Genomic DNA, 23,759 nt, shown 5'->3' on the forward strand with positions numbered 1-23,759 from the left:
TGTTTGGCCTGATGGCTGTTAACTGCCATTGACACTATGGAACCACTTTATAGTGAAACCTCTGATGAGCCCCCTCACCTGTGCCTGCTCTGCTCTCCCTGCTCAGCATTTCACCTACATGGTTGCTGTAACAGAGCAGCTGTGACTTGGCACGTGCCACTTAACATTCCAATAGGAGCACCAAGAGAAATTTACTGTTTCACTTCATTATCAAATCCATTTGCCCCTTCCAAATTCACTGTAAAGTAGGTCTGCTATGACTCTGAGCTTCAGAGAAGCCCATGCTGATGACATTGCATAGATTATTGCATCCTAATCTTGCATGTCTTTCTCTCAAAGCTTTCTTTTATTTTTAATTTATATTTCCTTTCTTGCTGCAGTTTTTTTTTCTCTTCTTTTTTATTGTAGGATCAGGATATTCACCCCTTGAAGATGATGAGGATGTTTATGCACTCAGTAGATACAAAGGTGAATGCTTTGCTTGTGTGCTAAAGAGGATCAACTGCTTGCTGACAGAAAGCTTCATTCTTTTTACTTTCTATGGATTATACAATCTTGGTGATCCAGCTCCATGTTTTTTTCTCATGGATATTTAGATCAAGATTTAATTTCTGCTGTTTTTAACAATGGAAATTAGACCAAATATTGATCCCAGCTCTTTCATGCACCCGCGTAAGTAACTTTTACATTGCCTTTGCTCCTGGGAGATCAGGTTGTGAATGATGAAAATCAGGAAGAGCTTCTCTTTCTTATCCATACATGCTAACAAAACCATCAATGATAAACTGACTCAAAATCTGCGCTTTCTGATGGTAATGTATAGAAGTACATGCAAGAGAACTTGATTTTCATGACTTTTTTCTTTCCATAGAATTGCTTGCATTTTAGATTAATCTGCTACCTGAAGTGCCAAGTGAAATGTGTTTTACAAATGCATGTGTGCATTCCAAAACCAAATTATGTAGCTGGATGAGTGAAGGGATGTGCATATTTATAAAGCAAATTCAGGTTTTTTTCCCGTTCTGGAAGACTTGGCCATTCAGCAAGAGTGAGAAGTTTTTTGCCGCTACCAGTAAATCTTCCATATGCAGTGGCAATTTTCTAAAAAGTCTGCCTTTGTCTTAATATCACTCTCCTCTGCCAAAATTTCTCAGAAGCCTAGACACTAAAGACATGTAGCATTTCATTTGTCACTTAAATGATAACTGTTTCTTTTTAGTAAATTGATCTGTGGATGTACTAGAGTTATCATCACTTTGATTACTTAAAAATACTGGTCATTGATGTCTTGTTGTACATTATTGATTCTCTGCAAAGAATCAATGGGCCATATAAGAGGTAAGTCATAAAATAATTCAGACATTTATGAACAGCCAAGGGAAGACACAGCTTTTATGGCTATGTTGCTGTTTTCATAAATGTCTCATCTTCCTCCCAGTAAAATACTCAAGTATAAAAGTTTGCTCTCAAACATGTGCATAAATAATTCTCTAAAGCTTTATTTAGGTTAAGCCATTTTTTCTTTGCCTTTTAACATGTGATCCTCTGCAGACACATAGAAAAAGAACTCATAGATCATGAAGATAAATCAATGCCAATTCATGCTAGGGCAGGCAAGTATTTAAAATGTGTATTCTGTGTAAATTCCTTTTGTATGGTGATCCAAAATGGATTATTCTCATGTCAGCCAAAATGTCACCAGGGTAAGTGAAACATAATGACTCGTTCACACAGACATTAAAAACTGCCCCAAGTTGGGAAGCACTTCTGCCAAATGTTGAGGAACAGACAATGTGAAATAAGAATATAAAGCATTGGAACAGAAAATGCTGATTCTTCATTAGCATACTTCTTTATGTTGGTTTGGTGGGGAAAGGGGATGGAGAAAGACAAAGCAAGGAAAAACAGGTTGTGTAGCAAACTTCAGAGCTTCTCCTCAGATGTGCAGTCCAGCATTTTGGGTGTGGCCCATTTCTTAGGAAATAAAACTTACCAATAACAGGAATTGAATGGTTTTTTGTTATTGGTGCTCACATATGCAAGCAGCATTGGATTTTTCTTTCTGCACATGTGCAAACAAGCACACAGACTCATCCTCTTTGGCATCTGCAAACAAAACATTGCAGTTTACTGGGAGGGGTGAAAATCAACCCCCTACTAAACCCTTTTGTCTTCATCTGGATGTTTTACCACTTGCTCAGCTTTCCAGAGAAACATGGCCAAGATTTTCTGTGCCTACAGCATTTTTAAGGAGTTTTTCCCTTCCTCCCTGGTGAACCATCAGCTCTGGTGGCTGGTGTAGCAGCAAGCAGCATTACAGCTGGTCACTTGGTGTGCTGGTTGTGAACACAGGACCAAGGGGCTGGGGGAGATGATGCTCTAGAAAGTGCCTTCCTTCCTGCCACTTGGCATCCCTGATCACATTTCATGAGGAAAAGTTTCCTGAGTGCAGCAGTTGCTGTGTTCATCACAGCTCCAGTGCCACTGCTCTGGTGATCCTCATTCACATATGTTTTCTCAGATACTGTAATGATTAGGCAGTGTCCATAGCTCTAAAGGCAACATTGGGCTTCAACCATTTCTGTTTGCTGCCTGTTTTCCAGTGGGTTCAAACACAGGATACACTACTAAGTGAAAATTCAGGATATTGTATTGCTGAGGGACCTTTTAGTTCTTTTTTATGCTGAGGTGCAAACTTTCTATTAAACAAGAAACCAGTATATCGGTCCTGGTAGTAAAAAATTCAAATTTCAGTTGGGTGAACAGAGCCTGGTATAGATGGTGAAGTTCCAGAAAAGGTGTCTGGGAAATCTCTAGCTTTTATAATCCCCAAAGCCTTCAGGAACACAGCTGATCTTGCCTTGAGGCAGGGAACAGCTTATGTACCCCTTGGGGCCTCACACAAACCTAATATTCTACAAATGCTCTATGTAGCTGCATGGCCTTTGAAAACCAATATGTGTCTTCACTTAAAAATAAACAAACTTTGATCTAAAACTTTGTTGTATTGTTTGATGTGCTTTTCAAGTTAGCTGGGTTTTTTCCAGCAGTATTGCTTGGTCTAACCCCCAATATTTGTAAATGGCTTGTAAACCCTGCCTCACCTACTTTCTTCTAATCACAATCAGTTCTAGAGTAAGCATTGTAATGTTTTAAATCAAACAGATGTGCCTCCTAAGCTCTTCAAGTTATCTGCATCCAAAAAGCATGTTTGCTTTTGTTCTTCTTTCTGGCAGAATCATTTGGTCCAATGTAAGATGCATTTTGCTTCTTTGTAGGAGCTTGTTTTGTTTCTGGAAACCACTGTAGCTGCAGTGATACTACAGGAAAGGCTTTTACCTTTTCAGTGTTGTGTTTGTGCATTAAACTGCATCTTTTACCTGTTAGTTATCTTTTAAAAATATGAATATGTGGGTAGTTGTTTACTCAAGTCAAGTGTGTTTGTAAAACCACAAAAATTTACAGAAAAAGTCAGGCACTTTACAATACCTGAAACAGATTCTTTGCCCTCTTTATTTTTTTATTAGCCTCTTATATGCAAAGCATATTTGTCTTAACACCCTTTACGAAGGAAGTCAACAATATACAGTTGGAGTTTATATATGAGGAAAACCCAAGGCATAAATGTCTTGAACTGATTTGCTGAAGGATTGCGTAACTGGCTGGGGTGAAAGCTCAGCCAAATGAGTTTTCATCCACCCAGTCCTGCCCTTGCAGACAGTGTTGTCTTAGTAACAGAAGAATTCATAGAAGGGTTAATAATTAATAGAAGAAGTAATAGAAGGGTTTAAACCCTTCTACAGGAAAACTGAGGCCTAGTTCTTATTTAAGGAGATCTTCCAAGCCTGGATATGTAAATAAGTGGAAGTTTGAGGTCTCAGAGCGTGGGAAGAAAAAGTGGGACAAAAAGGCTGGAGAGTTTGGGCATGAAACCACTGAAGCAGAGATTGTGGGAAAGCTCAGGAGCAGGAGGATTTCTGCAGGAGGTGAATGAGACAGAGGGTGTGAATCCAAGATGTGTGGCTTCCCCCAGAGAGTGGTCAGAGGTGGTGCCAGCAGCAGCCTGGGGTAGCAGTTAAGGAGGCAGAGCTGGGTGTTGGCATCACTCATTTTTTCAGCAGTTGATTTCTGTTCCCATTAGCTCACACTCCTCATCTGTTGTCTCAGTTTTCATTTGGTGCACAACAAACATGAAAAATGGGAGCCACTGTGATACAGCCCCTCAACAAAATGGCCCAAGGCAGTGGATGTGGGGATTTTGTAAATGTGTTGTGGGAGCTGTGGGATAGAGATTAGGGTGAAGGACAGGAAATAGTTCTAAAAAAAAATCAAACCCTCAAGCCAAAACCCACTCTCCACCAAAGCACTTTGCATAATTGTAAGGTAAATAGCAGAGGATGCATTTGACATTCCGAAAACAGGCTTATAGGTGGGAAGAAGCAGAGCTGGGATGATTGTGTGTCTGGGTCAAAAAGCTGAACTGTACTTTACCCTTAACCTGAGGGGTGCTGTTGGACTGGCCTGCTTGTGTCCTGTGCCTCAGTACCACTGTGTATTTGGTGACACTGGGAATCATTTTACCTACACATCTTTGTAAAGGGTTTTTTACTTGTATTGCTGAAAGACAAAAATAAGCATATCACAGTAAAATTGCTTCAGAAATGGACTAGTCTAGAGGAAATGTGCCCTTGGTCTAGGCACATATCTAGATTGATAATTAGTCTCTGATTTTAGTTTGCAGATGCTGTTTGTGTTTATTCAGGGCCAGTGCTGAAAAATACAGATGTAAAGTGTAGTTTCTGTTGGGAAAGTGTAAATGTGTCCTAGAGAGGTGGCACACTGAATATAAATATTCCATGTATGAGAAATGCTGTATGGATTGTTGTTTGTTTATGTATGGAGCTGATCCAACTAGTATAGGAAAATGCAGTTAATAACTGTGGGAATTGAACTAGCAGTGAACATCTGCCAAACGTGATCTAGAATATTTTTTTAATATTGTTTGTGACTGTAAGTATGAAGGCTAAAAATCCTGTGTTTTGTTTGTTCAGGGTTTTTTTTTTCACCTTCCTTGCAAAATTCCAATGTTTTTTCATGCCCCTCTCTCATGTCACACAGGATTTCAGCATTTGTCATTTTTCCTTTTTGCTTTGCAATCCCTCCCTCTCTCCTCTCCCAAGACATGCTTTTCAAATCTTGGATCTGAGAAAGGGGCAGGCTTAGTCACTCTTGTAGAGAACTCCTACTGAGGTGCTGCTCATTTTCTTGGTGCACCCTCTTGTCAAAGCTAAACAAAGAATTTGAAACTTTGGCTGGGAAGGGAAATCTCTACTTGGTATTCTTCTCACCAGCACTACATGTGGTGGTAAATCCTCACAAGGTGGGGGTACCCATATCCTGAATATTTTACAGCATAGGCCAGTTAATAAAGGTTCATTTGGAGCAGGTTCAATGAGACATGTTGGCAATATGATTTATGTAAGTGGTATCTGCTAACTGTGAGAAGGCTTGAACCATCACTGAGTTTTGCAAAGCAGATTATTTGGAAACAGAACTTAATTTTTTTTTTAATGAGCACTAAGCTAAATGTTGAAAGCTGACAGCTGCAGCTTGATCAGGGTGTTCCTAGTGCAAACTTCTATCAAAGAGCAAACGATCTAACAAAGTTGAATGTGTCTGGTTAAAAACAAGAGGGAAAAACAACCCAGTTGTCATCAAACTGCCCACATGGTGGCACACTTATTCCGTGGACAAAAAGCATAGTAAAACCCCACCTGCCCTCACAACCCCTCCAATATAATGGCTACAATCTTTAATGCTTGTCATAAAAAAAGAGCTTTCATTCTTTAAAGGGCTGACCTCCTCATGTATAAGTGCACCTCTGCAGTGTTCTCCAATTTAAAGATTGATGGGTTTTTAAATTTGAGGGTTTTTTACTTTTCGTCTCTGTGACCTTGGTTAAGCAAAGTGATTTTATATTTGTGTCTGAACTTCTACATTTTTCTAATTGCTATGAACTTTTACATTTTTCTTCTCTGTGTCAGAAACACCGTGGTGCTCCCCCATTAAAGTGAAACATGGTTATGCAAACTGCAGGACACCTCAAGGGGAATATTACAAGAATGTGTTGGGCACGAGATGTGATATTCGCTGTCAGAAGGGCTACGAGCTGCATGGCCCTCACCAGCTGATTTGTCAGTCGAGCAAACGCTGGTCTGGGAAGGTGCTCTGCAAACGTAAGTGGTTGCAAAATCTGTGTGTGTGACTTGTGCCCCAGCTTCAGACAATAAATTCTTATTTGCCATTGAAACTGATCTTTGGATTGGTTTATTTTTATTGGTTTATTTGGCAGAATATTTAGATATGTAGATTCGTTTGTTGTTGAGGGTCTCACAGGCGTGCATGACATGATAAGTGTCTCAGTGGTACAAACACTCATGGCAGATAGGGAATATTTTATCATTGTGAGATTTTGATTTGTGGGAAGTTTTATGACAGAGCCATAAAGCTCTTTTAAAATATTGCCCATCTTAGACTTTCTAAGTTGACACAGTTTGTACTAGGTATCTAAATGGACTCTTAAAGTAAAACATTTTCTGAGAAGAGAGGAATAGGTACTTGTCATCCTTTTTCTCATTAAATATTGTATCAGAGTTAAATTTGAAATGCAGCTAATGAGAACAGTATGAAAAAACCTCACATGGAATAAGACTTCCTCCCACTTGTTTGCCAGCTGTGCCTTTATTTCTGTGTAGTATCCCATTGTAATGAGTTTCAATGGGAGAGTAACAAGGGAGGGAGGGTAACAAGTTTCCAGAAGTCTCTGTTTCCTTTTCCAGAAAAGCGTTGCCCTGCCTTGTCCATGCCAACCAACGGGGGCTTCAAGTGTTTGGATGGTGCCTACTTTGGCTCGAGGTGTGAGTACTACTGCTCCCCAGGGTACCAGCTCAAGGGGGACCGCATCGTCACCTGCATGGACAGCAAGGCCTGGAGCGGCCGCCCGGCAGCCTGTGTGGGTGAGTGATGTGTTGGGGTGTGTGGAGTCATCCCAAGGGACCTGCCACTGCCAAGTCCTGCACACATCAACTCCAAAAGGCCTTTTGGATCCAGTTCATGGGGAGAAAAAGCTACTGTCCTGTGGGATTCACGTTCTCTGAAGCTGAGAGAGGAGAATGATCAAAACAATTCTTGTCTCATTTGCCTGGCCTGTGTTTGTGCACAAGTGGAATGCATTATGGAAGATTGTTTACCTGAAGGGATTTGGTAATTGGATTCTGGTGTGAGTGTTTTGTTTTCTTGACCAATCTGCAAGCTGTGTCCTGATGGTTGGTCAGGAGACAGTCATGAGATTTTGTTCAGTTGACTTATTGTTCAGTTTCAGTTTAGATGTAATATAATATAGAATAATATAGTATGATAAAGTAATTAATTAGCCTTCTGATATCATGGAGATGCATCATTCTTCCCACCCAGCGGGCAAAATTTCACCGATCCTGTCCCTCTTAAGGAAGCAGAGAGCAGTTTTCCAAGGGTGCAGGGTTCTGTCACTCAGTACTTTCAGTCCAAAGCGAGTAGCCCAGCATTGCCACTTTAATAGAAATGAGTCTGGTGTAAATGGCCAGCACTTCACAATGCTTGTAATGGCCTTTGGTGATTTCTGAGTGACTTCTTCATAGACTGTGCTTACTGTGCTGCTCTTCCAGCATGTTCTCTGTGCTGGAATCTGTCACACTCTCTTCTGCTTAATGATTAAAAACAGGTTTGAGAGTAAACCTGTGGAAACCCAGAGCACCAGGAATATTTCTCTGTCTGCTCTGGGTTGCCCTGACCCCCAGGGGAACACTGACTTTGACTCTCATTCATGGAGAAAGTTTCCTAAACTTCAAGATAGACTAGTATCCACAAAAGTGTGAAATAGATTGTAGAGAACAGTGTAGGTGTATCATTTGGTGAGAAATTTAGGTTTTGGGATTTTTAGTATGTTGTGGATGGAAACAAGATGGAGAGCACAGGGTGTTGCCCTGGGTTTCTTCTTCATGCTTCTTCCTCCTTCTTCTCCATGGGTTTGGGTGGCATTTTGTAATTGGGCAGAAAAGTCCCCATTGCAGCTCTTTGGGATCAGTTATTGGGTTAAAAGGGAAAATAATCCAGGTGTCAGTTCTTAATTGGAGAGTTTAGTCTTGAAAGACCTTGGAACAAGAGATTGTTGCCATTTTGTGCCTTCTAATGACAAGCTGCCAAACTCACAGTAGTGAGACTGCTTTACTGGTAAGAAATAATAAACACCTGAGTCCAGACATGAACTATGGTCTAAAGTGCCTTCAATCCAAACCCAGAGAAACCCACAACCAGTACCCTGGCAACTGGGACCCCCACAACAATCCATTGTCTGAACTGTTTTTCTTCCCTGGGATCATGGTCTTCAAATATATCCAGACAATGTGAATGGATTGTAGTTACCAGCATGGTTGCAGTGAGCTAATTTAAATTTCAGCCTAGGTCACTCCAGTTATGACAGCAATTTTCATTACGTAGCCAGTGGTCTCCTGGGAACCTCAGCTGGAAGAAGTATTTCCATATACATAAATCAGTAGAGAGATAATCAAATATTGAGATTTAACTTTCCTGACTACTAATGAAATTTCAGCACATAGTGAAGTCTCAGCCTGCTGCCCCTGTTTCTGGGAAGCCTCTGACAAATGCTTCAGCAGCCACTCACAAAGGAAAGTATTTCTTTGGCCATCTGAAATGACTGCCAGTAATTTAAAGCATGTGGGTGGTAAAGTGTTTGTGCTTAGTGTCTTGTGTCTATGATAATTTGGTTTTCCTCAGAATGCCTGTGGCTCAGTCTAGGTTGGCAAATGGCTTTGGAGCCTCTCCACTGTGGCCTGATGTTCATAAAGTATTTTTCAGGTTTCCTGTGATTTGGTGTTGTACAAATGTAGAAATGAGCTGCTTGGGTCTAGACTGTTTGTGCTGTCTCTTGTTTTTGATTGTAAAAACAAGCTTTGTCCTTCTCATTGGTGTGAGAAGAGGAAGAAAAACAAACCTTTTACATTTGGAAATGATAAAATATTGTCCTGTATTTCCTGGCACTTTCAGAAGCTCATCTGTGTGCAGAGATGGTGAGCTTATTACAAAGGATGCCGTCTTGCAGAGTAAAGTAAGCAAGTACTTTAAGCAGTAAAGAAAAGAGGCTAAGTTAGCACTAACTCTTCTTTTTTATTCCAAAAATGCAGAGTAGTTGCTGCACAGGGTTTCCAGTCCCAGTTGTTGCATAGGATTACAAGTCCCAAGCAACCCAGTAAAAGTAACACTAAGATTTGTGGTAATGCTCCATAGTTTGGAGAAGATCCCTTCAAATCTTGTGTGCACACTGCTCCTGTAGGCAAATACATAGATCTGCTGTTAGCAGACTGTTTAATAAGGTTATATTTTGACCTCTTGATATGTAGGACAGAGATTTTTTTGTGACCAGACATCACAGACATAATTGTGGCCAGGCATAATTCTAACAGTACAATGACATTTGCAGTTGAACACTTGTTCCTTAGTGTAATGCAGAAGTTACAGAGCTGCAGCCTACACAGTGGCCAGGAGAGGACTGGCTGAAGAGCTGAGGAGTGAAACTGAGGAGAGCAATGAAATACAAAGGCAAAAGGCTGCTTGATTTCTTAACTTTGATATACAGTGAGTTGCACTGTGCACAGTAGGGATGCTACTTGTGATCAGAGGCATGGGCTGGTAAACTTCCTGTCATGGAAGTGTCCTGGGGATTCTCCAGCTTTTGGCATTGAGTATGGCTAAAATTATTTCAGACCTGAACTTGAAGTGCTCTTGAAAACAAGGGCCTTTCCTCTACCCTTTTATACTGCAGTTGCACTGGGTAGCATTTTTGCCCTAAATTATGTGGGCTTTGCAGTACAGCAGTGAAGATCCATGTAGGAGAGGCATAAGGCCTTTCAGTTGTCAAACATGTATTCATTAAAAGGAAGGAAAAAAAGGTGTATTTTTAAAAAATTAGATATGTTTTAGCAGTGATGTACAGAAGTCCTTATAGTTAGTGAGTGTTCTGTCCTAACAAAGCAGACTGTCTCCTGCCCCCACCCTGTAAGAGGAAGGATATCCCTCATGTTGCTGAAATAATTTTGATTAAAAGAAAAATCAATGTACGGCTGGTTTTGGTTATTAGTTATCTAAAAATGCCAATACTCACTTGAATAATATTTCCATTATATCTTTAATGCACTGTAATATGTATTGAAATAGATATTTTCCTCTAGAAGATTGAAAAATGTCCCAGTCTTTTCTTCTGGAAAGATTGCCTTTTCCTGCAGTTTGTATATAACAGAGGTTGTGGTAAATGGCTGTCACCAAGCTAAGTCATCCTTTTGTCACATCCTGAGCCTGTATTGATGGGATGCTTCTCCTAGTAGTGCTGGCTACTGATGTAAGACATTATCATAAGAGTTACTTGGAAAAAATCAAATGCAGCATTGATTCTCCACAAAATGGTAATTGTGCCAGTCTTCTGTTTCTCATTTTGCCATTACTGCAGGAAACATAACCAGCATGTTAACAGTAACATGCAGAGTTACCATGCAGAGACATATTGATGTTCAGTGTGCTTTAAAAATGCTCTTAATCACATCAACTGCTGTATGTTGGGGTCTCTGGCTGGGCACAATGACCCTGAAAAATGTTAAAGTCTCTTTTCCCAGCCCGGTGCTTGAAGAAGGAGTCAGGGCTCTTCATTTCTCGGTCTCAAGGTTGTTTGTTGTATCTTATCTATAAAATTACTTCTCCTGTCCGGTTGAGGTGTGCTCAGCAGGACAGTCCAGGCACTCTGCCTGCCCCCAGGGCAGTGTTATGTCTTTATACTAAAAACTACATGTACAATGTTTACAGTTACTTTCCAATACCTATTACCTATGTTAGACAGTGAGCTTCTACTCTAAACCAATCTAAAAGTGCCAACATCACAGGAGAAGATGGAGGCCAAGAAGAGGAAGGAGAAAGGCAGGACACACCCAGATCCCTCCATCTTGCACCCTGAACCTCCATTCTAAAAATCCCCAAAATCTACTTTTTCACCTTGTGACAAATTCACTATCATTCTACTTAATTTGTCATGGCTTGCAGATTTTCATCTAAGGTTAGTAACTTGCTCCACAGGTCATAATCAAAACCACAGGCATCTTGGCTCTGTGCCAGGGTCTCTGAGCTCCCTGGCAGGGGTCTTGGCTGCTCAGGACAGCCAGAGGGATGTCCTGGGTCCTGTCAACTGCACAGATGGACAAAGAAAAGGATGCAGATAAACAGAACATCCAGACTCCCTGGGCATGATCTTGGACATCTCTCCTTGGAGTTCAAAGCCATCCAAAATGACTTTTTAACTGAGCTATGTACAGAAATTTACTTTTACTTGGGTTTTCTGCATTTGCAAAGGGTTGATCACTGTCAGCTCTTCTTACAAAAAAGTGAGAAGTGAAGGCTCCATGAACCTTGGCTGGGATGAATCCAGGGCTGAGGAGGCCAGCTGGAGGTGGTCCTGGGCTGACAGCAGGGAAGGAGCTGTGGAGAAATGCAGATCTCTGGCAGATGCTCCAGTGCCCTTTTTTGTCACATTCATTTCACAGACACTGAGCCCCCGAGGATCCAGTGCCCGAGCGTGAAGGAGAAGTCGGCGGAGCCCAACAAGCTGACAGTGCGCGTGTTCTGGGACACGCCCGAGGGACGGGACACTGCCGACGGCATCCTCACCGAGTAGGTGAAAGGCTCTGCACTGTGCTCTTCCTCCTCCTTACCCTTCTGTTAGCAATTCAGCAGGCCAGGTACCCTTTTCCCTTCGTTCATCCAAGGTGCTTTTTTCTGGCTGTCACATATCACTGCTCTGTAAAGAATCGCATGTTTGGAGGTGTTTTGCAGAGTTTCTTTGCGGGTCTCATAATTAACAAGTGTTCTTGGACCAAGTAACCTTTTGTACATAACAATGAAAACAGAGTAGTGCATTGCAGGTAACAGAAGAGGTAAGTTTGACTGTCTTAAAAAATATCAAGGTGTGTCACAAAATAAAATCTGCAGTCATCTTTAGGTTTATTCCTAAGGTAGCACTGCCTACTGATGTCCCAAGATTCTGCAGTCACCTTTAAAATGACATTTCTTGTTTGTAACCTTGATGGCTTTAAACATTGGATTTAGACATTACAGTTCAAAAATTTCTTCATCACTTTCTATGATTTCACAGTCTCATTTTCCAGAAGAACAGGGTGTACTTCTCACCCTTCTCACCTTCTACTACTGTCTCTGATTGTCCCATTTTTATCATGCAGGATTTAGTTCAGTCTGTCTGGATTACTGTAATGGTGGGAGCATGGAAAAATCTGTTTCTTTCAGTAAGCAAGCTACATCACTACATTAGTGGACTGGTTAAGCTTAAAAGCTCAAAGTTGTTAAGCTTGAAGATGTTTACAGTTTCATGTGAATACAAAAAATTAATGAAAGACAATGATATTACCCTTTTATTGCTATAATTTAATAATTTCATAAAGAAGAATTCATTACATAATTAAAAAATAATAGGCATTGAGGTCTGATGTAACAACTTGGTGACAGTTAACAACATCAAAAACTACACCTGGTAAAGTAAAAACTTCGAAAATGTCAGAATGAAGACATTCCTAAGTCTTTTTGACAGAGGAGTGTCTGATAGGCAAAAAAATGGGGAGTATCTCATGTAGACTCTGTCATACAAGTAACTGTTGTCAGCTCAAAAGAGCCAAGCCCTTGGTTCAGTGGAAGCTTTTCCACAAATCATATCTCTATTTTATAAAATATTGCTAAGCTCTGCTGTTTTATACAGTATGCAGTACTTTTCTTAAATACACAGTTTCAGGAGTACAAAAGCTTTTCCATTACATGGAAAACCTCTTTGGTTACATGCTCTCTGCTTCAATACTGAGATTATGTTTTACACATAATTCTCCCACCTTGTTTGCAGGATGGGCAAATTCCAGGTGAAAATGCTGCTGTGGATCACCACACCCTTCTGCTGTGACACTGAATCTCACTTTCTGTTCCATTTCTGATATTAACACTCACAAATGACAATCACTGGAGCAGTTCAGAGCAGCCAGATGGGAATACATCCTCTCTGTAAGAGGCTGGAAGTTTTCTTTTTTAGTGTTGACTTTTTCTTATGTAAGGAGAAGGAAGCTTGAGCTCCTCTGGGCATGATGGGCTTGGCTACACTGGTTTGTTTTATAGGAAGGGAGCAGACCCTGCCCACTCCAACACCCTTGTCTCAGTAGGGTAGGCTGTAGGTAGCAAATTTAAATACTCTGGTTGCTGCTGCCCAGCTTCTTCCTTTGCCCATTCTCAAGTCTTCTGTCCTGCAGGCAGCCAGAAAATCCTATCATGCCACAAACATCCCTCTTTCAGGCTTTTACAGCATTGTGAGTAAATAAATGCTGGTGAATTTATGAGTGTCTGTCCTGTTTTATCTCTTGGTTTAGTGTTATTTTGAAAGGCCTGCCACCAGGGTCACATTTTCCAGAAGGCGACCACAAAATCCAATATACTGTGTATGACAGAGCTGAAAACAAAGGCACCTGCAAATTTCTTGTTAAAGTCAGAGGTAAGGATGATGTTTTACCTGTAAATACAGACACTGATTTGCACCTGGCTTAGCAGGCAATTTGAAAATGTCCTCATTTCTGTATTTATCTGCATATGTCTGTGTATATAAACTCTGTGATGATGCTGAAAGGAGGGACAGAGCCTTGCTGAAGACCCTGGGGGCCAGCTCTGCAGCATTGCTGCACATCCAGGAAGAGCTGCTTTGCTCAGTCCTGCCTCCAACTCCACATCCCTTCCCTCCTTCCAGCTTCTCCTGCTGCACAGCCTGTGAGCTGCTGAAACCAAGAGGTGAAGGGCTGGCAGGGCTGCCCTTTCACAGGTCCAGATGTTAACTTTTGGAGCTGAATATACAGAGGTGACCTATGGTTTTCAGCTTCAGCCCTTTGTGCTCCATGACCTTTTGTCCTATGCATACACCTACACATCTGTTTCATTTTACATTAGAGTTGAGGGATGGGGGAGTTCAGGTTGGTTGTTTGGGGTTTTTAAGTGCATGACTAATAACACAGAAAGCAAACAGAAAAATGTCTTTGGTACTGGTATTCCACTGACCTGTGCTGCCTCAGTAACAAATGGTGATTCATGCTGTGTCTTTCATTTTGTTTTGTTTTTTCTCTTGCTCAAAGTCAGGCGCTGTGTGAAGTTGAATGCCCCAGATAATGGCTACATCAAGTGCTCAGGTGATGGCAATAACTATGGTGCTACCTGTGAGTTCTCCTGCATTGGTGGCTACGAGCTGCAAGGCAGCCCAGCTCGAGTCTGCCAGTACAACTTGGGGTGGTCAGGAGTGGAGCCAACCTGTGCACGTACGTGAGTATTTCACCACTCTGCCAGGAGGAGTCCAGCACAGGGGTGCTGAGAGCAGTGAGAATTTGGGAAGGGGGTGTGGGATGGAATAGAGCTGCAGTGTCCCAGAGGTAGGAAACTTAGGGCAATGAGAATTTGGGAAGGGGGTGTGGGATCAAATACAGCTGCAGTGTCCCAGAAGTAGGAAACTCAGCATTATTTTTGTCTTCTTTGTCAGTTTGCACTTAACAGCTGAAGCTTTTGCCACCTTTGACTGCCCTTTCCTAGAGTTTGTTTTAGCTCAAAGCTTTCTACAAAATATCATATTCTGGAGTCAATCCATTGTGCAAGTTAGAAGAGTCTACAGTAAAATTGTTGGTTTCAATGAGGCCAGCATTTTATTCATGTCTTCTTTATTATTGATTCTTGTTCTTGTGTTTCTGCTGTTGAACTCTGCCTGTAGAAGTGGACCTGTTTTCAGTGTGCTTCATAACTTCTGTTTTAATTTTATTCCAGCCATGAATATTAATGTGAATGTGAGGACTGCAGCTGCACTTCTGGATCAATTTTATGAGAAGCGGAGACTGCTGATTATTTCAACTCCTACTGCTGCTAACTTCTTCTACAGGATGCAGCTGGGGATGCTGCAGGTAAAACACATTTAAGTGGAATATGCAACTATTTTTTTTTTTAAGAAAGACACAAGAGAACAAGCTCCACTGTTTTACATAAATCAAAAAACTTCAGCTTTTTTATTGTAGCTGCTGAAAGATCTGGCTCAAGCAGTCATGATTCCAGGTTAATCCTTTTCACAAGGGTTTGAGTTGAAATATCCCCCCAGTCTCTAACTCAGCTCCATTCTGGATTGTGCTGCTTCTGACCAGTCCTTGAATCCCAGGCAGTTCTGACCCTTCCATTCTCCCCAAATTAATTTAACCCATGCTCAATAACAATTCCCTATCTCAGCTGCTAAAGAAGTTTAAAAAAAACCACAAACCCAACCCCAGTTCTTAAGCAGCTCATGCAGACCAGGCCCCCAGAATTTGCAACTACAATGCAAGGAAATGTGAATAGCTTCAGAAATAAAAAGTGCACCAGCAAACAAAGGACCAGAGACACAGCACTGAAATCATCCAGAGTCATGGAGATAACACTGGGGTGTTTTGTTCAAAAAACCCCAAAACACCTGGCAATTTTCCTTCTTATGTGTTGTAAGTGTGATGCCTTTGTTAGCTTTTTGCTAGTATGAGGGCTAGATCTAAAAGTGTATCTGTGTCCTCAGGGAAAGGCAGGAGAGGAACCAGTCCTGCATTCTTTCACAGCTACAAGTGCTCCTATCTTGCTTTTTCTTCTCACAAATTGTAACAAAATGCAGTATAAATAATCATTGAGATATGGCTGTGATGATGATTTTTACTGCTGGCTTAAATTACACTTGTATTTAAGAAAAAAAAAGAAAGAAAGCAGCTCCTTTTCCCTATTAGATAAACTTGGCAAGAAAATTCAGTATATTGATCAAACTGAATTTAATGGCTATGGTACATTTTCCACTTCTTGGCAGCAGGCAAATGAGTTGGCATGGAAGAAAACTTTCTACAGTCAACTTCTGTTTCACATAATTTGCTTTGATTGCCAAATTAGGTTATTGGTACAATGCTTGGCATCCTGGCATCTTCTCATATAACTACAGAGACAAGTTGACATTTCTCCTAGGTGGTCCCTGTGTGTTGGTTTTCTTAGAGTATCTGAGAATCTGTTACTTAACCTCCCTGGTTAAGTATCTGAGAATCTGTTACTTAACCTCCCCTGAAGTCACGAAGTTCCAGTTCTTTGCTGTGAGAATTTGAGTGTTTGCAAAACATGCTCTCAAATCAGTGTAAAACATTTAACTAACTTAAGCAGAGGGGACTCTGTGAACCCTTGCTGCACACTCAGAGCATCCCCCTGCTGTCTCAGGGATAACCAACCCCCTCTCTCTCCTCTGAACCCCTGCAGCCAGCACAGTGTGGGCTAGACCTGCGACACGTCACCGTGGTGGAGCTGGTGGGTGTCTTCCCAAAACTGATAGGAAGAATAGGAGTGAAGCTGCTGCCCCCATCACTTACCCTGCAGCTCAGGTAAAGGAAACTCTCACTGCTGTTGTGTTTGCACCTTATCCTGCAAGTTGCATTGCTTTTTATCCCTGCAACTTATTTTCCAAATGCCACATGTTCTACTCTAATGTACACAGCTAGACACTGCAAAGTAGGTACTGGTGAGCACACTTGGGGATTAATTTGCTGGCTACGTAATAGCTACCGCAAATTAAAACAAAATAGCAAACTTATTTAATTATATATTCAGTATGATTATGTTCGTAGGCATATAAGTTTGTATTTTTGGGTGCTGCCACTGAAAACACTTCAGAGTCTGTCTGTATTTGTGTTGGAGTTGCTCCTTTGCAAGGACAGTCCCAAATGGCAGAGACAGCTCATCCCCTGCTCCAGGGCTGCTGGTGGTTGTGGCCAGGCTAAAGGGGAAACTCTTTCAAGTCTCATATGTAGGAATGAGATGGGCAGTAGTTCAAAGAGGAAATTATCTCAGCCTCCCCAGCCTGACTGAAGCATCAGCAGCTCTACTGAGGTGCCTGAACTGTTTTGACTTGGGTTTAGACTGGCAGAGGATTGGCTTTCACTTGAAAGAAAGACTTCAAATGCCAGCATTTCCTAAGGACTGGAAGAGGAAAAAAAGCCAAAAGTGAGGGCCTCATTGGCAGGAAAAGAAGGAGTTGTTTAGAAAAAAGTCAAGGAGCATTTTAAGCAACATGATCTATGATATGCCTGAGGAAAGGGAGAAAGTTTTAGTTGGAGACCATGAAAATTGCTGACACAGCAGAGAGGGGATTTTTAAAAAATATTTTTAAAAAACTGTTCTCAATAAAAGAAAAAGGAGAGCACAAAAGGACTCTTTTTTTTTTTTTTAATAAAGATACTTTTACTAAAGTTTAAATGGTTTTCTTGTGGCTCTGTAGAAAATAGTGAGCTCTCTTAACATCTCATTCCCTGGTCTCTTGCAACCTTTAATGAAGCTACATTTCATAAATTGCTATAGTATGACCTGCCCTGCACTCAGTGAAAGTTTTTTTCTTTGTTGCTTAGTGTGTGAATTACAGCTTTCTAGTTCTGCAAGGTGCTCAAATCAATATGAAATGCACTCTTAAGAATAAAGGTGTTGTCTAGAATTGACATTTCAGTAAGCTAATGAGCACAAGTGCCCCAGTTAAAACTTTGGAAAGCACAGAAATTTAGCATTGGGATTTTTAGAAGCATTTTTTCTTAGGTAATATATGGCACAAGATGAATGTAGTTTTATATCACTATTGCTTAGCTTTAATATTTATTTTAGTTTGAATTTAATGGCCAAGCTCCCTAATTGCAACAAGACTATGCCTAGAGCCCTCAAACTTGTTAGGAGGCTGAAGGCCAATTTTGGTGCTTCACAAAATCCCCCCAGATTCTTCTTCATGGCAGCTTTCTCTCATTCTCTCATGGCTGTCTGAATTTATTTACCCCACACCAATGATGTTGACTGACTGCATATCCAGGCATCTTCTAGTACATTACTCCTTCAAGCAAAAGATGAAAAGAGCACTACAGATAAACTTTTGTTACTTATGTAGCTTTTGCTACTAGAGGAGTTTAAATGACCACTTCCACCACTTTGGAAGGACTCCTCCTCCATGATTAGCAGTGGCTTTTGTTCCTCTAAAATTAGAGTCACAGATGATTGTTATTATTAGGAAGCAGTGAAAGTAGACTCCAATAATTTTGTCCTGCTTTTTCTTACTGTGACTTTTTATACCAAGCAAAACCAAGAAGTGGAAGCCAATAAAGGAAATAGTCTTACTTGTAACTCAGGCTTCATCACAAGGGTTTTTAGGCAGTGTTCATACTTTTTTTTCTTTTTGTCTAACCTTTTTTCATTCCTGTAACAGCAGTGGGTACTGGCAGAGAACAGAGCTGGGTGCAGTCACTTTGACACGTGTAGGCACCTGCTCTTTAGCTGGCTCCTTGTTAATGCTGAAACCAAACCTACACTCTGTGTAGCCCCTGTGACCATGCCCACCTTCCTGTGCTCAGGCTGAAGGGTCTGGTGCTGCCCTTTAACGAAACCAGTTCCTTGCTTTGCAGGCTGCTGCTGAGGATCCCCCATTTCAGTTTCAACATCGTGGTGATGGACAAGCACGGCATGGACAAGGAGCGCTACCCCTTCCCAGCAACCCCAGCTGAGCTCTTTGCCCTTATTGACAAGTTCCCCTTGAGGAAAGATGAGATGAAACTGCAAGCAGAAATTGGTCACTCATGTCCCTAATTCAGCATTTCAGGGCCTGCAGTTGTTGGTGAATATTTTTGGTCCACAAAATTCTCTCCTTGGTGCTACACAAAGCATGGCTTTTAATCACTGATGTGATTTTCTGTGTCTTGGTAAATCTGTCCAGCCATGCAGCTGCTCTGCATAGAAGGGTGCTCTTTTTTACTTTCAGTCATCTTTAGATCATAGAATGGCCTGGGTTGGAAGTGACTTTAAATATCATTGAGCTCCAGCCCTGCTGCCATGAACAGGGACTTGTTGCACTAGATCAGGTTGCTCAGAGCCCCATCCAACCTGGCCTTGAACACTTCCAGGGATGGGGCAGCCACAGCTTCTCTGGGCAGCCTGTGGCAGTGCCTCACCACCTGCGCAGTGAAGAATTTTCCACTAATATATAACCTGAACCTGTTCTCTTACAAGTTCAAGCCATTCTCCCTTGTCTGTCACTCCAGATTCTTGTAAAAAAATCCCTCTCCATCTTTCCTGTTGGCTCTGTTCTGGGACTGGAAGGCCACAATTAAGTCACCCCTGAGCCTTCTCTTTTCCAGGCTGAACAATCCCATTTTCTCAGCCTTTCCTCACAGGAGAGGTGCTCTGTCCCTGTGATCACCTTGGTGGCCTTCTCTGGACTTGCTCTGACTGGTTGATGTCCTTCCTCCTGCTGGGGACCCCACAACTGGATGAATGTGGATGTAGAATTTATTACCTAATGGAATTTCTTGTACAGAGAGTAAAGAACTGAGGCACGTTTCTGAGAGTTTATTTTGGATTTTTCATTCAGTGTAAAATTGGGGTTTCTTTCTTACTGTTTATAATTCTGGTTATTAATAAAATATTGTTTTGCAAACAGATAGTTTTCTAAAATTCCTCTTGGGGGGTAAAACTGGTCAATTGATAGAAAATTTGGTTCAAAATATCTTTCTGCAAACCATTATAAAAGACATTAGCCTCACATTGAAGGTGTATAAGGAACCCACTGGTGCCTTTTAGTTCCACTAAAAAAAGTGTCAATCACAGACAAAAAGCATGAGCCAGAGGGAACACAAGCATTGATTTTCAGCAGCAGCAAGGAGAAAATTGGTGATAGCAGGAGCATGGAAGTCATTGCCACAGGGAATATGATGAAGGAGCGGTGATCAGTGTAGAGGATGGACAGTAATTACTAAGGCCCATGTACTACAATTCTTAATGGGAACATATGTTCTTACCCGCTGCACTTCTGCTTCTGGCTTTTAGTGTCCAGCAGTCTTGGAGTAGCAGACTTTTTTCTCCCCCCTTCACCTTGCAGACAGACCAGGCTGTTGTTTTGATGGCAGGGAAACATCACTCCAGGGAAACATCATCAAGGATTTGTCACTTCCAGAGCTGTGAAAATACTTGTTTGCAAGTCATCACTTTGAAATTAACAAAAAAAGTTCCCTGTTTAATAAAAAAATATCAGGAGGCAATCAGAACAGGGAAAAAATTTCATTTGTTTTATTACAGCCCAGAGTCTCGACAATCCACTGCAAAGAATACACATCATGCATGAAGAGTACAAGTGTCAGAGGAGTGAAAACTGTGAGTTTCAGTTTGGATGCCTGTTCACAGGGTATGATACACAATTTGACTGTCTGAGCTAGCACCCAGCATCTGTGCTGTTCATTCCTGCCCCTCAAGAGCACACTCTTTTTTCAGCCAAATGCTTGTTTGACTTTGACCATAAGGTAGAGTTTTAAATTTTACAGTGGTGTCAGCACAAGAACAGTTTTAGCAGCATCTTTAAAGCAATCCTTACCAGAATTTGGTCTCTTGCATCCTCTGAAATGACAAAAAAAAGGGAAAGGGAAAGGGAAAGGGAAAGGGAAAAGGGGAAGGGAAAGGGAAAAGGGGAAGGGAAAGGGAAAAGGGGAAGGGAAAGGGAAAAGGGGAAGGGAAGGGAAGGGAAGGGAAGGGAAGGGAAGGGAAGGGAAGGGAAGGGAAGGGAAGGGAAGGGAAGGGAAGGGAAGGAAAGGAAGGAAGGAAAGGAAAGGAAAGGAAAGGAAAGGAAAGGAAAGGAAAGGAAAGGAAAGGAAAGGAAAGGAAAGGAAAGGAAAGGAAAGGAAAGGAAAGGAAAGGAAAGGAAAGGAAAGGAAAGGAAAGGAAAGGAAGGGAAAGGAAAGGTGCGGAAAGGAAAGGTGCGGAAAGGAAAGGTGCGGAAAGGAAAGGTGCGGAAAGGTGCGGAAAGGTGCGGAAAGGAAAGGTGCGGAAAGGAAAGGAAAGGAAAGGAAAGGAAAGGAAAGGAAAGGAAAGGAAAGGAAAGGAAAGGAAAGGAAAGGAAAGGAAAGGAAAGGAAAGGAAAGGAAAGGAAAAAGGAAAGGAAGGAAAAAGAAGAGAAAAGAGAAAACTCTTTTAAAAAACATTGGTCCTGCAAGTGAACTAATGAGGAAGTAGATATGAAGAGAGGTAAGTCAGCCTTGACACCAGCTAACAAAAGCTAATTTGTGGGCTGAAGCATAACAGCACCAAGGAGGAGCTGTGTGGGGTATGCCATGGACAGGATGATCTGCTTCCCAGTGTTAGCAGAGTGTTGCTGAACACACAAGAGCAGCAGTGAAAGCACGGCTTGGCCCTGCAGTGCTGGTGCCAGAGGCCAAGGAGATCAGGATGCACCCTGAACTCTGCAGGTGGTGGTGCCATTGCCAGGATGAGCAACTGAGGGGCAAAGAAGCTCTGGGCTTTCCAGGTGTTGCTGTTAGGAACAAGGGGCAAGGTCAGGACTGGTGACAGAAATCACAGAAATGCCATTTCTCTTCCAGGCCTGACCAAACAAACAAAACAAATGTTGAACCCGCTGTAAAGGAGCAAGGAGGGTGAGAGCCTGTGGGGTGGTGGACACAGCTGCACCCCAGGCTGCCTTCCCTCTGTCAGTGGTCAAGGGAATCAGGGCTGGCCACACCAAGGACATGGATCTGTGAGAGGAGACCAGAGAGGAGCCTCTGAGGTGGCCCAAGGGCTGGAGCCCCTCTGCTGTGGAGACAGGCTGAGAGCACTGGGGCTGGTCAGCCTGGGGAGGAGAAGGCTCCAGGGAGACCTTAGAGCAGCCTGAAGGGGCTGCAAGAGGGCTGGAGAGGGATTTTCAGAAGGGCATGCAGTGATAGAAAAGGCCCTAAGCTGAAGGAGGACAGGTTTAGACGGTAGGAAGAAATTCTGAGGGTGATGAGGGCCAGGAATCTGAAGGTTTTGAGCACCTGGTTGGATGGGGCTGTCTGGAACATGGAAGATTCCCTGCCCACAGCAGGGACATTGGAATAAGGTGATCTCAACCCAAACCATTGTGTGGTTCTGTGCCTGTGGAGCAGAGGCAGCCCAAGGACACATCCATACACAGGCTGCTGCGGCCCCAGTTCTGACTCAGGCTCTTCAGCATTCACATGCTTAGAGCATGAATCACAAGTGGACGGTTTTGTTTTGTTTTTTTTTTTTCCCTCACTTTCTCACTGAAAAAGGAGAGCAACTGATTTCCAATGATTTGGAAAATCTATTACAAAAATAAAAATCTTGGATGGGTCTGATTTTTCTCCTGTATTGCTGCAATTCCAATCTGCTGCTGCTCCATGTTGATTTAGATACACAGTCAGTGCATCCAGTCTTCTTTCCTGACTGCGTGAACAGGAGCAGGGCTTTACAATTGCTACAATCAGGAAAGTGATTGCAATCACTGGGCTGTTACAGGAAATTGAATTAAGTGGAGGAGAGTGCATGAGTGATTGGATTACTAGTTATATTCTGCACAGAACATCTCTTAAAATCCTGTGATTAAGAAAAGCTGTTCTTGATTAGTAATACATGGATTCTGGCATTTTCTGTTGGACATTTTTGTGGGCAGCAGTGAAAAGTACTATGTGCCATCTCTGTTTTGGAGTCAAATCAGCCTGCATGTATGGTATACAGGGATTTGGTAGAATGGTCTCTTGGGAGTGTTTGAACAAGGGATTTAGTAGTTCTGGCTTTAGCCCAGCATTTATATATGCAAATATATTCCAGTAACTCATCCTGTACACTTCTGGTCCCAGAAAAATAACACTACATAAGCAAGGTTCAGTATCTACACCAGTGCACTTTTTTTTTTAAGGTTTCACAAAAAATTCTCCTCCCTCAAAGTTACAATGTCTGGAGTCTTTTTCATACTCCCAACTCTTCTTGCTATAGCTCTAATCCTACCACTGCCGTCAAAATGCAAATCTGATTGAAAACAGGAATATTAGAGCTGCCATAAGCCTTACCCTTTCCATCCCACCTCCAGGCTGTTCATTGCAGGAGATGTGACACATCCCAGTGCGTGGATACAGTCATGGGCTGGAGGTTCCTACATCAATCTGAACATTCTGAGTGTGAACCAGAAGACTTCAATTATTTCAGATGAGAAAACAATTACTGTTCCTGACACGCAGCATCTTTTACAAACAAAACCATTGAGATAAATTGTGGGAGGCAGCAGTTTCTCAGCAAAAAAGCAATTTTGTAAATGGCCTGATTTTCCCCAGATTCTACCTAATAATCCACCTAATTAGATGAGAACAACCCCTGCTGTCACACACCTCCTCTACAGCTGCAGAAGAGAGACAAATTTGAAGTTGCACATCCCTATTCTTGAAGTTCAAAGCCCTCTGGGACAGAAAGTGTTGTTTTTTAATGAAAACACCAATGATCCTTCACAGCTCTGCACTAAACAACCACAACATGGGACTTCATTACAGCTCAGTGCTTACATAAGAGCATGAGTCAGACTGCATCACATAGTTAATGAAAATGCGGAGCCTAAAGAGTAACCTGGAGGGTATTTAAATACTCTAATGATCACAACCCACTTTTTAAGTTAAGGTGGGGGAATAATAGAGCTCAGGCTGTGCAATCTCAGTGCTTGATCACTTCCAGCCACTCACCACAGTCTCTGCTCCTGCTGTACATCCACAGGAAGCAAAAAGTGCTTCACACCATCAGGAGGTGGTGCAGCTCCTCTTGGC

General features: G+C 42.0%; 1 protein-coding gene across 7 annotated transcripts in view; it reads left to right on the forward strand.

Annotated features, from left to right (window-relative positions):
* Positions 1–19,623, forward strand: part of SRPX (sushi repeat containing protein X-linked) — a 39,143-nt gene extending 19,520 nt beyond the window's left edge. For 2 of the 7 annotated variants that reach the window (XM_064704732.1, XM_064704637.1), the window contains exons 2-10: positions 409–468; positions 6,045–6,236; positions 6,840–7,016; positions 11,640–11,766; positions 13,515–13,636; positions 14,265–14,444; positions 14,941–15,074; positions 16,420–16,541; positions 18,594–19,579. In XM_064704732.1, the coding sequence (XP_064560802.1) occupies positions 409–468; positions 6,045–6,236; positions 6,840–7,016; positions 11,640–11,766; positions 13,515–13,636; positions 14,265–14,444; positions 14,941–15,074; positions 16,420–16,541; positions 18,594–18,774 (1,295 nt within the window). In that variant the 3' untranslated portion in view covers positions 18,775–19,579. Of the gene's footprint in view, positions 1–408; positions 469–645; positions 673–6,044; positions 6,237–6,839; positions 7,017–11,639; positions 11,767–13,514; positions 13,637–14,264; positions 14,445–14,940; positions 15,075–16,419; positions 16,542–18,593 lie in introns of those variants that run through there. The other 5 variants (XM_064704458.1, XM_064704823.1, XM_064705003.1 and 2 more) reach the window with 5 other exon arrangements.
* Positions 19,624–23,759: the final 4,136 nt, after the last annotated feature.

Source organism: Zonotrichia leucophrys, chromosome 1, assembly GCF_028769735.1.
Source record: "Zonotrichia leucophrys gambelii isolate GWCS_2022_RI chromosome 1, RI_Zleu_2.0, whole genome shotgun sequence".
NCBI classification, from domain to species: domain Eukaryota; kingdom Metazoa; phylum Chordata; class Aves; order Passeriformes; family Passerellidae; genus Zonotrichia; species Zonotrichia leucophrys.